The sequence below is a fragment of the Furipterus horrens genome, unplaced genomic scaffold (genome assembly GCF_987537825.1).
Source record: "Furipterus horrens unplaced genomic scaffold, mFurHor1.1.pri manual_scaffold_4, whole genome shotgun sequence".
NCBI lineage: Eukaryota > Metazoa > Chordata > Mammalia > Chiroptera > Furipteridae > Furipterus > Furipterus horrens.
Genome location: NW_028327174.1, coordinates 124351190 through 124368281, shown reverse-complemented (window position 1 = coordinate 124368281; position 17092 = coordinate 124351190). Strand labels below are relative to the sequence as shown.

General features: G+C 36.8%; 2 protein-coding genes across 4 annotated transcripts in view; both read right to left on the bottom strand.

Annotated features, from left to right (window-relative positions):
• The window catches only part of ZNF510 (zinc finger protein 510), a 43631-nt gene extending 30649 nt beyond the window's left edge, over positions 1 to 12982 (bottom strand). Inside the window, exons 1-3 of one of the 3 annotated variants that reach the window (XM_090274045.1) lie at positions 12862 to 12982; positions 12481 to 12580; positions 3960 to 8739 (exon numbers count right to left, since the gene is read on the bottom strand). In XM_090274045.1, coding sequence (XP_090130171.1) covers positions 7029 to 8739; positions 12481 to 12580; positions 12862 to 12931 — 1881 coding nt within the window. In that variant the 5' untranslated portion in view covers positions 12932 to 12982 and the 3' untranslated portion in view covers positions 3960 to 7028. Of the gene's footprint in view, positions 1 to 3959; positions 8740 to 12480; positions 12581 to 12861 lie in introns of those variants that run through there. The other 2 variants (XM_090274042.1, XM_090274044.1) reach the window with 2 other exon arrangements.
• Positions 1 to 17092, bottom strand: part of LOC150012810 (uncharacterized) — a 199093-nt gene that overhangs the window by 155982 nt on the left and 26019 nt on the right. The gene's annotated exons all lie outside the window — the stretch shown is intronic.

The following is a 17092-nucleotide window of genomic DNA, read 5'->3' as shown; positions in this document are numbered from 1 at the left end:
GGTGAGTCCACAATGGCAACCTAAAAAGTACTAACCATAATTCATAATCAAGAACTCTCATTTACGTTTATATGTTGTCGTTCATCCTTCACACTATCTCTAGTTTATTGTTAGGACCATAACAAAATCAAATTTAGATCACTTAATTGTGTATAATGCATTTCTTTCCATTTCTGTACAGTGACTCATTGATCTGGGTTCATAAAATAACAGATTGGGACAATAAGGTATGCCCTACTAGTGATCAGTGGTCAGTTGAGTCTTATTGCATAGTTATTATGCATTAAATAAGTTTTAAAAGGTTTTTTGAAACTCTCGTGTCTATACTGGGGTTAAGTGGGGCACATGTGAGCCACCAAATGCATGTTAGACCCTTGGATTCAGAAGGATGACTTGCTCTTTAGCCTAAGGCAAAGATTTGGCATTAGATTTTCCTTGTAACTAAAAAAGTAATTTAATCTAAAGATGTGCTCACAATCAAGCAGAGAAATGGGACTTGTAGCTCTAGAGTCCATCAGGCCACAGTTTAAACTGTGACACTGCCTCTTACTAGTTTTATGACTTTAGAAACCTAATTTAAAAAACAAACAAATGAGCAAAATAGAACAAAAGCCATGAAAACAAGGAATAGACTGATGGTGACCAGTGTGGAGGTGGAAGGGGAGTGAGGGGAAAGAAGGGGAAGGGTCTAGTCAATGAGCATCTATAAATGACCCCAGGATATGAACAAGAGGGTGGGGATTGACTCTGGGAGTGGAGTGTGGGTCAGGCAGGGGATAGCAATGGGGGAACAATTGGGATAACTGTAAAAGAACAGTAATTAAAAAAACAAAAAATGAAAAAACACAGAATGATAAATATTAATTTTGTATCCTGCTACTTTGCTGAATTCATTTATCAGTTTTAGAAGTTTTTTGGTGGAATCTTTGGGGTTCTCTTTGTACAGTACTATATCATATGCAAGTAAAGACAATTTTAGTTCTTCCTTTCCAATTTGAATGCCTTTTAGTTCTTCTTCTTGTCTGATTGCTGTGGCTATCACTTCCAGTACTATAAACGAAAGAGTCTAAATAAAGATACCAAAGATCAATGAATTCAAAAGCTGGCTCTTTGAAAAGATAAACAAGATTGACAAATCTTTAACCAGACTCATCAAGAAAAAAAGAGAAAGGACCTAAATAAGTAATGTCATAAATAAAAGAAGAGAAATAACAATCAACACCAAAGAAATACAAAGGATTGTAAGAAAATATTATGAACAACTATATGCCAATAAACTGGACAACCTGGACAAAATGGATAAATTTCTAAACATACAATCTTCCAAAACTAAATCAGGAGGAATCAGAGTCTGAAGAGACAGATTACACCTTGTGAAATTGAAGCAGTAATCAACAAATTGCCAAAAAACAAAAGCCATGGACCAGAGAGCTTCACACATGAATTTTACCAAACATTCCAAGAACAAATACCTCTCCTTCTCAAACAAATTTAAAAAATTCTAAAGCAGGGAAGGCTCCCATACTCATTTTATGAGGCCAGCATTATCCTAATTCCAAACCAGATAAAGGCACTACAAGAAAGAAAATTATAGATAAATATCCCTGATAAACATAGATGCTAAAATCCTCAACAAAATACTAGCAATCCAAATACAGCAATGCATCAAAAAGATCATACACCATGATCAAGTGGGATTTTTTTCTAGGAATGCAACATTGGTACAACATTTGCAAATCAATAAGTGTGATTCACCACATTTAAAAAAATGAAGGATAAAAACCACATGATCATATCAATAGATTCATAAAAAACATTTGGTAAAATACATGGCACGTTTATGATAAAAACTCAGCAATGTAGGAATAGAGGGTACATACCTTAACATACAAAGGCCATATATGACAAACCCACTGCCAGCATCATACTCAATGGGCAAAATCTACAACTGTTCCCCTTAAGATTGGGAACAAGACAGGGATGTCTGCTTTCACTTCTCTTATATAGAATAAATAAAATAAACTCAATGGATGGGCATAGTAGAGTAAAGGAGACAGAGGGGAGAAGCAGTGAACTTGAAGACAGATTTATAGAAATTACCCGAACAGAACAATAAAGGGAAAACAAGGAGGAAGAAAGAAGACGAAAGAAGAGAAGGAGAAGAAGAAGAAGAAAAGAAGATAGAAGAAGAAGGAGGAGGAGGAAGAGTAAGAGGAAGAGGAGGAAGAGGAGGAGGAGGAGAAGAAGAAGGAGGAGGAGAAGAAGAAGAAAGAAGAAGAAGAAGGAGAAGAAGAAGAAGAAGAAGAAGAAGAAGAAGAAGAAGAAGAAGAAGAAGAAGAAGAAGAAGAAGAAGAAGAAGAAGAAGAAGAGGAAGAAGGAGAAGAAGAAGAAGAAGGAGAAGAAGGAGAAGGAGGAGAAAGAAGAAGTAGGAAGAAAGAAGAAGGAAGAAGAAGGAAGAAAGGGAGAACAGACCCTGTATTAGTCAAGGTTCTCTGGAGTCAATAGAGTGCATATATATAAAGAGGTTTAGTTTAAGGGAATGGGCTAAACATAGAAGCCTAGCCAGCACAATAAGCTGCGGGGGGGGGACATATATATATTGGAAAAAATTAATCTCTATCTATTTACATATGATATAATTGTCTAGGCATGTACAAATTCCCAAGGAATAAAAAAGCAAAAACTTTCCTAGAATAAATGAGTTCAAGGTTGCAGATTATAAGATCAATACAAAATATCAATTACATATTTGTATGTTATACACACATTTCTAAACCTCAAACCTTATGGAAAATTAATAATGAATCATAAATTTCAATATAAATTGCAAAGCTATAAAACTTTGGAGGAAAACAAGGGAAATATTCTTCCTGAATTAGTTATGCAAAAAGCTCTGAGTCATGACAACATACCCATTACAATAAAAGAAAAATACAGATCATAATAAGTAAAACATTTACTCTGTGAAAGACAACAGGATTTCCTATCAAGATGGAAGTGTAGGTAAAGAGGGCTCGCCTCCTCACACAACCACAGCAAAAATTAGAACTAGACTACAAAACAAGTATCACCAGAATTGTCAGATCATGAAGCTGTATGGAAGTCCAACAACCAAGAAATTAAAAAATCTTGGTAATATTCTTCCAGATGAGTAAGAGGGGAGGAGACACAGAGACATGTGAAGAGGCATGGAGGTGTGGAGAGGCAGAACAGGCAGCCCCACACCCGTATGTTTTTAAAAAACAAAAATAAAAAAAAAAACAGAATTTATATCATAGTATATGGTCTATCTTATTTAATGTTACATATGTTCTTGAAATTTATATTCTGCTCTTGCTGAGTGTTCTATAAATGTAAATTATAGTCATTTAGCTTAAATGCTATTCAATTCTTTGATATCCTTGCTGATTTCCTATTGAGTGGTCCTGCCAATTGCTGAAAGAGGGATGTTGAATTTGACAACTATAACAGATGTCTGTTTTTAGTCTCAGTTTTGGTTTCATGTATGATGTCCTGTTGCTTTATGCACATAGTATTGTTATATTTTTGGTGGAATCTTTTATCGTGTAATGTCACTTTCTACCTTTAAAATTTTCTTTGCTGTGAAGTCTACCTTTAGTGTTTGGCTTCTTTCAGTTTAGCATGTTTTGAGGTTCATCTGTTTTTGTAGTATGTATCAGTACTTCTTTCCTTTTTATAGCTGATTATTTTACAAATATACCACATTTATCCATTCATCCATTGATGGACATTTGAATTGTTTATATCTTTTGCATATTGTGAATAGTGCTGTTATGACATCATGTACAAGTTTTTTACTTCTTTTTCTAGTATTTAGGATATGTGTATAGCAGAATTGCTGCACCATCAGGCCAAGTAGTTTCTTATTTTATTAATTATGAAGGGGGACCCAAAAAATAACAGAACTTATTTATAAAAAATTGTGTATTTATTCTTACATGTTTAAACTTCAGATGCCTTCAAAGTACTCTCCATTTTATGCAATACACCTACTGAGATAATTTTTCCACTGTTCAAAAGTTTTTTAACTCATCTATTTTGATGCCTTTTAGTGCTTCTGCCATTTTTTGTTTCACCTCTTTGACATTGGCAAGACATCTCCCTTTGAGGACTTTTTTCATCTGGGGAAACAAAAACATCGTTAGGGGCAATATCAGATGAATAGTGAGGGTAGGGGGATGGGGAATCATGCTGTTTTGGGTTAAAAACTGCTGAACACTCAGTGCAGTACAGGCAGGTGCGCTTGTAAATGACCCATTGTGAAATGGGCAAATGCACTGTCTTCCAAAAATATTCACTGAAGCTGAATGTAGCATCTCACAGCAACACCATACTGTACAGATGGGTTCCTAGAACACTCACCTAGCGGGTGAAGCCTGTACTACAAGGGGCCTGCTCTCCAGAAGATAATCCCGGTTTTCTTTGGGTCTCCCTTTATATAAGGTAGCCCTGTTGACAAAAGGATTTGTTACTAATATAACAGAATGTAGGAAATGGTTGTGAACAGCCATATGCAAAATCTTTACAGATGGCAATTTAGAATATGAAGATATTTAAAATCAGTAGGAAAGGGGTGAATTAATCAAACAGTATATTGAGCATTGGTTATTGACCCTGAAGAAAAATTTAGATTCTAATATCAAATTACATCAAATGAAGCATTGGATACACAGATATTTACTTTGTATCTAGTATGTGATGGTGGATGTTTTGCTGTCAGTATGACAACTGACCCAGGTAGCAATGCTAGCAATCAGGGTTGTGTGAAGGCTTGATCAACAACTAGATTCCAGTCAGTTCTGTCAGAGAACAGTCTCTTAACATGGGCATCTAGTCAAACAACCGAGATGTGCTCAGCAGATAAAACTTTTCCCAGGGTTCACAGCGCCAAAGAGGGGGTGCTTTTGTCATTCTGTAGTGTCACAACTGGCATGTTAAATAGGCATAAGAGCCCAACACTAAATAACAACACACCAATTTTGATCAAAGTAAATATTATTGGCTAGAGTTGAGAAACATCATATTTGGGGTCTGTATAATGAAAGAGGTTGAACCCATAGGATCTGAGTGAGTTCAACTAGTGAAACCACCAGTAAACAAAACCGACTTAGATGAACCTCTATAATTTAGGGCCCCACTGAGCTAGCAGCTTTGCTCCAGGCAGAAAAACGGGGATAAACCTCCTTTCTAAGGCATAGCTGCTACTTCATACACAACTGATACTGCTGGGTCTAGACCAACTCCATGTGCATTTTATATGAGGGTTTTTAACTCCTTTTCATCTTGCTAGTAAGTCTAAGATGACACACCCCCAAATCAAGTCAGAGGCCTCTGCAAGTCAGGTCCCCAGTGTAAAAGAGCTCAAGAGCAAGCTACTAGCTGCTTACAAGAAAGGTATACTTGGTAGCTTTGTCAGGGCATCAAGTCAAACTACTCCCTCACTCCCAAGGGTGCCACCTTTTGTTGGATTTTTTTTTTTTCCCCATCACTGTGTGGTTGCCTCTCACTTGCGCCCCCAACTGGGGACCTGATGTGCAACCTAGTAATGTGCCCTGACTGGGAATTGAACCAGTGACACTTTGCTCACAGGCCGACGCTCAATCCACTGAGCCACAGCAGCCAGGGCTTTTTTGTTGAAGTTTTGAATCAACAAAATCAAAGACTTGAAGCCCACAATGGTCGTTAAGGGCTGTGGGATCTCAAAAGTATCTTTACTTCTTGACTGGGAGAATTATGTGGCTTATGAGAAGGAGGGGGGGAGCATAACAACATATTAAGTTCTACAGTACTTCCAGAAGTACAAGTAACCACAGTATATTGCACTGGCACAAATGGCCACATTTATTGATAGTTACATTCATTTCCCTTCCCTACTGTAAAACCTAACCTATTGCATTATCTAATTCTGGATACCCCTTACCTCCATGGGAACTGTAAACTTAGGTATCTATATCCTATAGGACTATAAAAACCTGAGTTCTTCCCCTCCCTCAAAGTCCCCAGAATACTTGGGTGTGTGCCAAGGGCCTTGGGTCCCTTTTGAAGACAAGAAAACCTCTTTCCTCTTAAAGCAGCTGAGGTTAGGGTATGTGAAAGTGCCAGAAGGTATGAAGGGAGAGTGGATTCATGACGTTAAGCCACATTTACTTTAGTTACATGATAGCTGCTCACCAATCCATCCAAAAAAAACTCCCAACTTTGTGGTTCATCCAAAGCCCAGTATCAGGTGGTATGATCTATTTCGTTATATTGAAAGGATGTCTTTTGAATGAATTCTCTGATGATCTCTGAGGGACTGACTCCTTGACATATCAACCCTACTACAAGGTTTGTACCCTGTAGCTGATATAGACTTAACTTACACTGTAGTACTCTGCCTCTCTAGCAGTGGGATGGCTAAATTATGTGCAGAAACAGACCCCAAACATATGAGAGCTCAAAAGAACACAAGTTTAACCCTTGCTCACAAATGTTCAAATGAAAAGATATGGAAGGGAATTTTGTTCCACGTTTTTCAGGCACGCTGGCTTTTATCTTGTGCTGTGCCATGTTAAAGCGTGGCTCCCAAGGTTGTCCTGGAAGTCCTCTCCATTTCACCCTTACAGCAGCCTGACAGTTTGTCAGGGAAGTCTTCTATCTGAACTAGGTATGAAATACAACATGAGCATTCATATTCCACCAGCCAGTCTCAAAGTCCCACTTAGATGAAAGAGACTCAGAAATTTAATTAGCTATGTGCCTAGAGGAAAAAAGAAATCCTTACTAGTGAACAGATTACCAGTCTGTGTGACGTGTGAAAGTTATCCACTAGGGTGTGACTTCATTTTAAAGGGCTTTCCATTTTAGCTGGAAATAGAAGCCTATGTGAATTCTCCGAATACTCTCAGGGTTACCTTTTGGACAAAATTCTTCCTGCATTCATATTTATATGTTTTTTCTCCTGTTTGAATATTCTGATGTCAAATGGGCTGGTCTTTTAGCCAGAAGGATTTTTCATAGTTATTATATCAATAGGGTTTTCTCCCTCCCTCAGTTCTCTGGCATACATTTAGGGTTGACTTCTTATACAATTTCCCATATTCGTTACATTCATAAGATTTCTCTCCACTGTGAGTTCTCTGATGTACTCTGAGGTTTGATTTCTGGCCAAAAGTTTTCCCACATTTATTACATATAAAGGGTTTCTCTCCTGTATGTATTCTCTGATGATCACTAAGGATTCCCTTCCAGACAAATTTTTTCCCACATTCATTACATTTAAATGGTTTCTCCTCAGTGTGAATTCTCTGATGAACTCTGAGAGTTGATGTCCGGGCAAAAGTTTTCTCACATTCATTACATTTAAATGGTTTCTCTCCTGTGTGCGTTTTCTGATGCTGAATGAGATGGTCTTTTCGCCAGAAGGATTTTTCACATTCATTACATTGATAAGTTTTCTCACCACCATGAGTTCTCTGATGTATTCTGAGGTTTGATTTCTGGCCAAAAGTTTTCCCACATTCATTACACTGAAATGATTTCTCCCCCGTGTGAATTCTATGATGGTCTCTAAGGGTTGACTTTTGAACAAAAGTTTTCCCACATTCACTACATTCGTAGGGCTTCTCTCCTGTATGAATTCTCTGATGTCCCCTGAGGGTTGATTTCTGGACAAATGTCTTCCCACATTCTTTACACTTATAGGGTTTCTCTGCTGTGTGAATTCTCTGATGTGTGCTGAGATGTGACTTCTGGGAGAAAGTTTTTCCACATTCATTACATTCAAATGGTTTCTCTCCTGTGTGGGTTCTCTGATGTTGAATGAGATGTCCTTTTTGGCAGAAGGATTTCCCACATTCATTACATTTATAGGGTTTTACCTGAGAGTGAGTTCTCTGGTGTACTTTGTGGGTTGATTTCCTATTTTCATGATGTTCAAAGGATTTATCCCCAGCTTGTATTTTCTCATTACATACCAATGCACTCCTTTCTGTGACAATTCTCTGAGGCTGAGTGAGATGGGACTTCCTGTTGAAATTATTCCTACCGGCATTCCATTCATAGTGTTTCACAGCCATATTAAGTTTATTATATTCCTTGACCGCTGACTTCTCACAAAAGGATTTCCCACACTGCTTAAGGTGAAAGTGTTTCTCTCCTGTCACAGTTCTTTTCTGGTCAAAAAGACTTGACTTATCACAGCTTTTCTGAATAATATCATCTTTACAAGATTTTTCTCCTGTGTGAGTACTCTTATCTATAACATAGGCAATAGTATCATAGAATTTTTCAGTTTCAGTGTATTCAAAAGTCTGCTCCAAAGTTTGGCACTTTCGATGCTCAGGAAGATTTTCCTTGTAACTGAAGGCTTCCTCATTTTTGTTATATTCATAAAATTTCTCTTCACTATGAGTTCTCTCAAAGTTAATTTTGAAAGGCAAATTTTCACAGACATTACAGCAACCTGTTTTTTCTGATAAATAGGTTCTATCAATGATAAATTGAGAAATATTATGGAAATTCATTCTCCATGAGTCATATTTACAGGACATTTTTGTTGGAGAAACAGGAGCTATGTACAGATTAAGTGGTTTTCCCAAAACTTCCTCTTCTTCTCTAGTCAAAGGTTTATTATTGATCAATGTTACTTGATGCAAGTATTTGTCTTTGATTTTCTTCTTCCTCTTGATCAGGTCATCATCTCTGTAATGTTCTAAAAATGGGAAAAATTGAAAGCACCTTATGAATCTTACATTTTTTAATGAATGGGACTTAGGAAAACATACCTTATGTTGTATTTCAGTTTTTGGTTTTTCAAGATTAAATAATTTGCATGTGTGTATGTGTATATGTATATTAACTCTCTTTCAAAAATATTTATAGTGAAAGAAATGAAAGGGAAAACTGGTAATAAATATATATCTGTACTTGGATTGTGATAGATTGGATTTTCCTACTTGGATGTAAAAGGGAAAGAAAAGGAAAACAGAAATTAAACATTTATAGGAGTGATTATTTTAGGGACCAGAAAAACCACATCATGGGATGAATACAACAAGGACTATAAAGGTAAGTAGAGTAATAAAAAAGTTAGAAGATAATAAGCATTGATGGGCTAGGCCCAACAGGGGAAGGATTTGGTTTGAGAAAATAAATTACAGTAGAGGTCCTACATTATCTAGGCTATACTAAGAGAATACTCAAGAGTCTACATACTACCAATTTGATATTATCCCTTATTGCCACTCAATCTTTCAACATCAAATTAAATAGATAGCACTAACTGCCTCATGATTAAATGAAGTTTATAGCTCAGAGTTTAACCTACCTCAAAGCTGAGAGTCTGTATAGTAATAAAAATAAGTGTAAAACTGATGAATGGAAAATCCATTCTTGCAAATAAATTAGATTCACTGGCACCTTTGATTTATTCAATCAAAATTGAACAATAAGTAACCTTGATCACCTATCTCATCCTAAATTTCCACATTTTAATTCTGTATAAATGGTGCAGTTTTAAATGGGGTACCATGGAAAACCTTACTGCAAAGACAACACTTTAGAAAGGGCCAAGCCCTGACTGGGTGGCTCAGTTGGTTGGAGTGTTGTTCCATACACCAAAAGATTACAGGTTCGATCCCCATTCAGGGTGCATACAAAAAGGAAACAGATCAGTGTTTCTCTCTTACATTGATGTGTCTCTTCTCTCTCTCTCTCTCCCCACTTCTTACTCTGTAAAAATCATAAAAACATATCTTCAAGTGAGGATTTTTTTTTTTAAGGTCCAAATTCCTTATGTATTCTGGATGCCCGTTGGTTATGGGATATCTGACTTGGAAATATAATCTACTTTTGAGTCATCTTTTAACTTCCCATTAAACACGAAACATAATTTATATTTCCATCAAAGTTATATATATATATACTGTTTTATATATATATATATACATATATATATATATATAACAGTATACAGTGGAATTAGAAACCATGTCAAAAATTAGAACACAATAAGTTCCAGCAAAGAAGACTTAAAGATCATAAGTGATCATTTGCTGCTCTTGTTGTGTTTATGCAAATAAACAGAATAAGTTAAAAATGGACCTATTGCAGTCCCTTTAATGACAAGAAGGGTAATCTTAGGGAGAAATATTGTGACCCAAGGAAAATCACAATGCTCAGTGGTAGACTATAAAGTAGTGCAGCTAGTTGTCTTTAAAGTTTCTTTTCATTTAAAATTTGTTTTCATTTGAAAGTTAAACTAGGTCAGTGGTATCATCAAAGATTTTTAATTTACAGGCAAGAAGAATGTCAAATGCCTTGCAACTAGATGTCTTCCCAATAAGACAGCCTTACAGATTTAGAAACTGGGTTATGTTGCATAAATTAACATGTGTTTTCTGTTTTCAAAGGGCATAAGCCTATGATCTCATTACCGGAGTGACTGTCTGTACACATAGGCCTCACTTAATCCTGTCTGCGTTGCTGCCTCCTCAGACTCAATGGTTTGGCTGAACTAAGTGGCTGGGTTGGTGAAGAATGGGGTGGTCTGTGGGCTTCACCTTAAAACGGGTTTCTCTTTTCTATCCTAATGGCTTGGACAAAAGGACCCAGAGGTCTGAGAGGGGGAAACCTAAAATATTTCCCTCAGCCCAAGCTAAGTATAGTGGGCAAAAAGGGTTTTGGACAGGTATGACGTGCTTGGCACACCTTCCTCCAAAGAAGCTCTTCTTTTTTCCCTAATGTGGGACATTGAAAAATTAATACCTGCCTTTTATTGTCTAGTGGTTATGGATTGAATGATGCCTTTTGACCCTGTTGCCAAATCTATTGCCCCCAGAATACAACAAGGATGTCAGCCTGTTAAACCAAGCAAGCCATTGTCCAGGGACAGCCAACTGACCTGGAGTCTGCAAGATCCTTCCCCATGTGGGAAAGCCATCCTCCCCTCCACACCCCCACTCAGACAACAACCATGCCCAGCTTGAAGCAGCTAGAGGAGCATGAGACCATCGCCCATTGTCCTCTATAAGATTATAAAGGGTCTCAAGTATGAGAGGGGGGATTGTTATTTTTTATTGTTATAAAGAATTAATTAGTTAATTAATTAATTAAAAATAGTAATAATATAGGAAAGAGAGAAGCCAAAGAGCTTGTATGCATGACCCATGGGCATGGACTTGGGGGGGGGGGGCGGGTTCCCGGGGAAGGGGGTAGAGGGGAGCAAAGGGAAAAAAAATTGGAACTATTGTGACAATATAATCAATAAAATACCTTAAAAAATTAGAATACAAATGGCTCAGCGAAAAATCCCTATTTGGTCTTCCCTGCTTACAGTTTCTTCATGCTTATGAGATCATCATCCTCCTAATATTTGTGTAATAATTTCCTGTATTGTCTTTGTAGTTTTAGCACCAACATATGACTTCCTAAAAATGTAACTGAGTTTTGCCTTTTTCTGACACATATATGTAATCGTACATGCATATTTATATTTTTTGGTTTCTTCCACTTAATATCATGTTTATAATCACAGTATAAGATTTTATGTAGCTTTATAATTCTCTCTTAGGAATACAACTGTTTCTTTATTCCACTGCTGATGAGCCCAATTTGGGGCAAAAACAGACAATATTGCCATAAATATCCTTTTATTCATTCTAGAAAATACAATCATGCCTTTCTGTAGGGAATACAGTTAAGAAAGGGATGCCTGGTGACAAAGTATATAAAACTTCAACTCGATTTGATAATATCCTCCTAATTCCACAGTGGTTTTACCAGTTTACATTTTCAGTCAGTGAATGAGGATCTTTAACATTTCACATCCTCATCAAGACCTGGCATTACCAGATTTGTTAATCCTACCACATATCATACATCTCTCTCATCTCACCTATATATTATTTTCACTCTGTGAAAACTAATATAATTGAATACATTTTCAAAAATGTAATGGCCATTTCAAAGTTCCTATTCAGAGTCTTTAGCTTGTTTTTCAATTGGGTTAGTTACTACCTTCTTCTATTGACCTGCAGAAGTTCTTACATTTTCAGGATGCTTATCCTTCTTAGGTTCCTTGCAGTGTACATATTCTGCTACTCTATGGCTTGTTTTTTCATCCCTTTACTGTTATCTTTTATGAACAAAGTTCTCCATTTTAATTTAGTCATTTTTTATAATTTTCTATTCTTTTAAATCCTCACCCGATGATATGCTTATTGATTTTAGACAGAGAGGAAGGAGGAGAGAGACAGAAAAAAAACATTGATGTGAGAAACATCACAGTTGCTTCCCGTACACAGGCCATTTGCAGATTGAACCCACAACCTTTTTGGTGTACAGAACAAGTCTCCAACCAACTGAGCCACTCAGCCAGGGCAATCATTTCCTTTTGACTGGTGCTTTTTGTGTTCACTGCTAAACTGAGCTTCTGGAATCTAACTACCCACAGAATTCTGTCTGCCAGTGCTCAGTAACTCACCGTGGTGACTCTGGTTTGAGGATTCTTCCTCTAAGAAACAAGGCTCTTCTCCTTGTTCCAACTTGAAGATGACCTCTGGTTTGAAAATGCAGTTTCCTATAAATAGGGAACAATGGAGTACTTAGGCCAGATGATAAAGAGTTTTGGTATCCAAAAATGAAAAAAGATACAGCTTCGGGAAAAGCAATCTGAAGGTCCTCATTTGAATTTATCACTAGAAGTTGACAACACTTTCTTCAACAGGGCTTACTTACTTTATACTCTTGAATTAAAAGCCTAAATAACATTAAAATCTAAGTATCCATGTCTACTAGTACATAAAAAAAGAAATAATTTCTATACAGCATTACAAAAGTAAGTTATGCTCATATGCTCACCCACTGAGACTAGGTTGTTGTAGTTGTCCAGCATCACATCTCTGTATAGGGTTCTTTGAATAGGACCCATTTGCTGCCACTCCTCCTGGGTGAAATCCACAGTCACATCCTTAAATGACACTGATGCCTACAACAGTATATTTCTGTTCAATTTGAAGGGTTCAGAATTAGGTGACATAAAAAAATACATATGAAAACAATTCTTACATTTACTAAAAAGAGTTTAACAACAAATGAAAATATAGGCCTATTTTGGATCTATTTTTATACATTGGAATTCATTAGTAAAAGTGTTTATAACTTAATTTGTATATATTTTTGAGTTATACATATGTATAATTAATAAGCACATTAGTAAAGTTTTTGTTGCTTTAATTTTTTTTAGTGAAAATGTATAAATAAATTTCCTACAGTTTTTTTCCCACACCCGAATATACAACCTTAGGCATACACATTCTAGGGATCAGCAAATTATGACCTGTGGCCAAATCCAGTTTGACACTTTTTAAATTGTTTTATTGGGACACAGTCACAAACACTAGGTCACTTTATATTGTCTATAGTTGTGTTTGTGCTGAAACAGCAGAGCCTAATAGTTCCAGTCCTAGATTTATTCCTCAAAGGAATGAAAAACGGGTGTTCATACAAACACTTGTGTGTAGCCATCCATATATCTATCTATCTGTCTACCTATCTATCTATCATCTATATATCACTTAGTTATTGAATAATAACAGTAGCACTATTCATAACAACCATAAGGTAGAAACAACCCTATGTTCAGCAACTGGTGAATGGATAAACAAAATGTGGCATATCTATATAATGATGCCTTGAAAACATTATGCTAGATGAAAGGAACAGTCACAAAGACCACAGATTATACAATTTCGTGTATTTGAAATGTCCAGAGACTTCTGGCCAAGATGGAGGCCTAGACAGACAAGCTGGGTCTGCCTCCACAACTAAGAAGGAATACAACTACCTCAAAACTAGAAATAACCAGAAGTCCCAGAAAATCAAGCTGCATGGAAGTTCAACAAATGAAGATATAAAGAAGAAATACTCATCCAGACAGGTAGGAGGGGCAGAGCCAGGATGGAGAGGATGTGGCGTGGTGACAGTGGTGGCAGTAGCAATGGCAGGCTGGCGGGAAGTGCAGTCACATGTTTTAAAAAGTAGGGAGGGACACCTGGGGAGCATTCCCAGCTCCTGACCAGACCCCACAGCTCACGGTCCCAGCACTGGGGAAAATCAAGCCTCATTGCTTCTGACTGTGAAAACCAGTGGCAGTTGGGGCAGAGAAAGAAACTGCTGATCTCTCAGCAGAGTTCGCTTGTTTAAAGGGCCCCCAGGGTCTGAGAACGTCTGCAGACCCACCCACTCTGGGAACGATGGCCAGGGCAACAGCTACAGAGGCACCAGTACCATACAAAAGTGGGAGAAGTGCCTGGAAAAGGCGCAAGTGCTGAGCAAGTGGCATTGTTCTCTCTCTGATCACTTCCCCACACACAGCGCCACAACGTGTTGAAACAGGTCCCCTGTACTGATGAATACATAAGGCTCCGCCCCTTACAACATAACAGGAACTACAGCTCCACCTAAGACACAGAGGCAGATAAACAAAGAAGCCTGTCATGATGAAGAGACAGAGAAGTATGGCCCAGAAGGGGGAATGGATCAAGGTTCCAGTGGGAAAACTAAGCGGCGAGGAGATAGCCAATCTAACAAATAAGGAAACAGACAACCTAACAGATGCAGAGTTCAAAACATTGGTGATAAAGATGCTCATAGGCTTGACAGCTATGTTTAAGTACGGCAAACGCATAAAGGAAGAAGTGAAGGCTATGCTAAGTGAAATGAAGGAAAACTCACACAAAACCAATGGTGAAGGGAAGGAAACCGAGGTTCAAATCAATGATTTGGAACATAAGGAAAAAAAAAGTCAACTAGTACAGAATGAGGAAACAAGAATTGAAAAAGATGAGGAGAGGCTTAGAAACCTCTGGGACAACTTTAAACATGCCAACATCCTAACCATACAAAAGTGGGAGAAGAAGAGGAAGAACAAGAAATTGAAAACTTATGTGAGAAAATAATAAAGGAAAACTTCCCAAATTTGGCGAAGAAAATAGACATACAAGTCCAGGAAGCACAGAGTCCCAAACAAGCTAGACTCAAATAGGACCACACCAAGACATATCATAATTAAATTGCGAAAGGTTCAAGATAAAGAGAGAATCTTAAAAGCAGCAAGAGAAAAGCAGAGAGTTACTTATAAAGAGGTGCCTATAAGACTATCAGCTGATTTCTCAAAAGAAACTTTGCAGGCAAAAAGGGACTGGCAAGAAGTTTTCAAAATGATGAAAGCAAGGACTTACAACCAAGATTACTCTATCCAGCAAAGCTATCATTTAGAATCAAAGGGCAGATAAAGTGCTTCCCAGACAAGGTAAAGCAAAGGAAGCTCATCATCACCAAGCTATTATTATACGAAATGTCAAAGGGACTTACTTAAGAAAAAGAAGATCAAAATTATGAACATTAAAATGACAACAAACTCACACCTATCAACAATTGAATCTAAAAAATAAAAACAATTCCAACTAAGCAAACCAGAATAGGAACAGAATCATAGGTATGGGGATCATTTGGAGGGTTATCAGCTGGGAGACGGAAGGGTGAGAAATGGGAAAATGGTGCAGGGATTAAGAAGCATAATCGGTTGGTACAAAATAGAGAGGAGGAAGTTAAGAATAATATAGGAAAGGGTGAAGCCAAAGAACTTATATGCACGACCCATGGACATGAATTAAGGGGGGTGCAATTACTGGAGGGAAGGGGGTACTGGGCAGAAGGGAGCAAAGGGGAAAAGAATTGACAATACTGTAACAACATAATCAATAAAGTATACTTAAAAAAATAAATGTGCAGACTAGGCAAATCTATAGAGACAAAATGTAGATTAGTGGTTGCTTAGGGCTGGGGTTGAGGTATTTTGGAATAAGGTGTGTGTTATAGTTAATGGTATGGAACTTTTTTGATGTAATGTGATATTCTAAAATTGATTGTGGTGATGATTGCACAACAGTGAATATAATAAAAACCAGTGACTACTTTAAATGTGAGATTTTTAAGGTATGTGATTTTTGTCTCCATAAAGTTGTTTTTGAAAATGACACCAGAAAAATAAGCATTTTCAGATTTTTTATGTCTATTACAGAAATGGAATTCATAATTGAAAATCAGCCACGAAGAAACCCCAGGCTAAGTTGTTTTACTGGAATATTTTTCAAACATTTTAGGAAGAAATAATAGCAATCTTAAACTCTTCCATAGAACAGAAAATGGAGAACCATTTTATGAGAGCATAATATTGATGCCAAAACCTGACCAAGACATTCCATGAAAAGAAAAATTCAGGCCAATTACCTCTCCAGTAAAGTATGTTGAAAACTACTAATTGAAATACTAATAAGTTAAATCCAGAGACATAGTAAAGGGACAGTACTTCATGACAAGGTGGGAATTAGCTCAAAAATGCAAGGCTGAACACTGATAAATGAATCAATATAATTCACCCCTTTAACACAATAAAAATTTAAAATTCAATTATCCCCCTAGATGCAGAAAAAACACTTGACAAAATTTAATACTTATGTGTGACAAAAACTCTCAGGAAACTAAAAATAAGGGGTGGGGGGAATTCATTATTGTAACATAGGACACGTCCAAAAAATCTAGTCAGTGGTGAAATATTGAGTACTTTCCCCCTCAGGTGAGGTATAAGAAAAGGACTTCTGTTATTATCATTTGTATTCAACATTGTTTTGAAAGTACAAGAAGAGGGCTTAAAAATATATTAAAGATATAAAGATTGGAAAACAAGAAGTAAAATTGTCTTTATTTGCAAAAGACCTGATTGTGCATATTTAAAATTAAGAAAAATCTACAAATAAGTTTTTAAAATAAATTATTAGAGATGTAATACAGGAACACCTCATGTTATTGCACTTCCCAGATACTGTGTTTTTTATAGACTGAAGGTAAGACCTTCAACCAGCAAATACCCTATGACTCACTGAAAGCTCAGATAATGGTTACTTAGCAATTTTAAGCAATAATCGGTTTTCATTAACATATGTACATTGTTTTTGACATATGCTACTACATATTTTATAGACTATAGTTTAGTGTAAACATTACTTTACTATGCACTGAGAAACCAAAA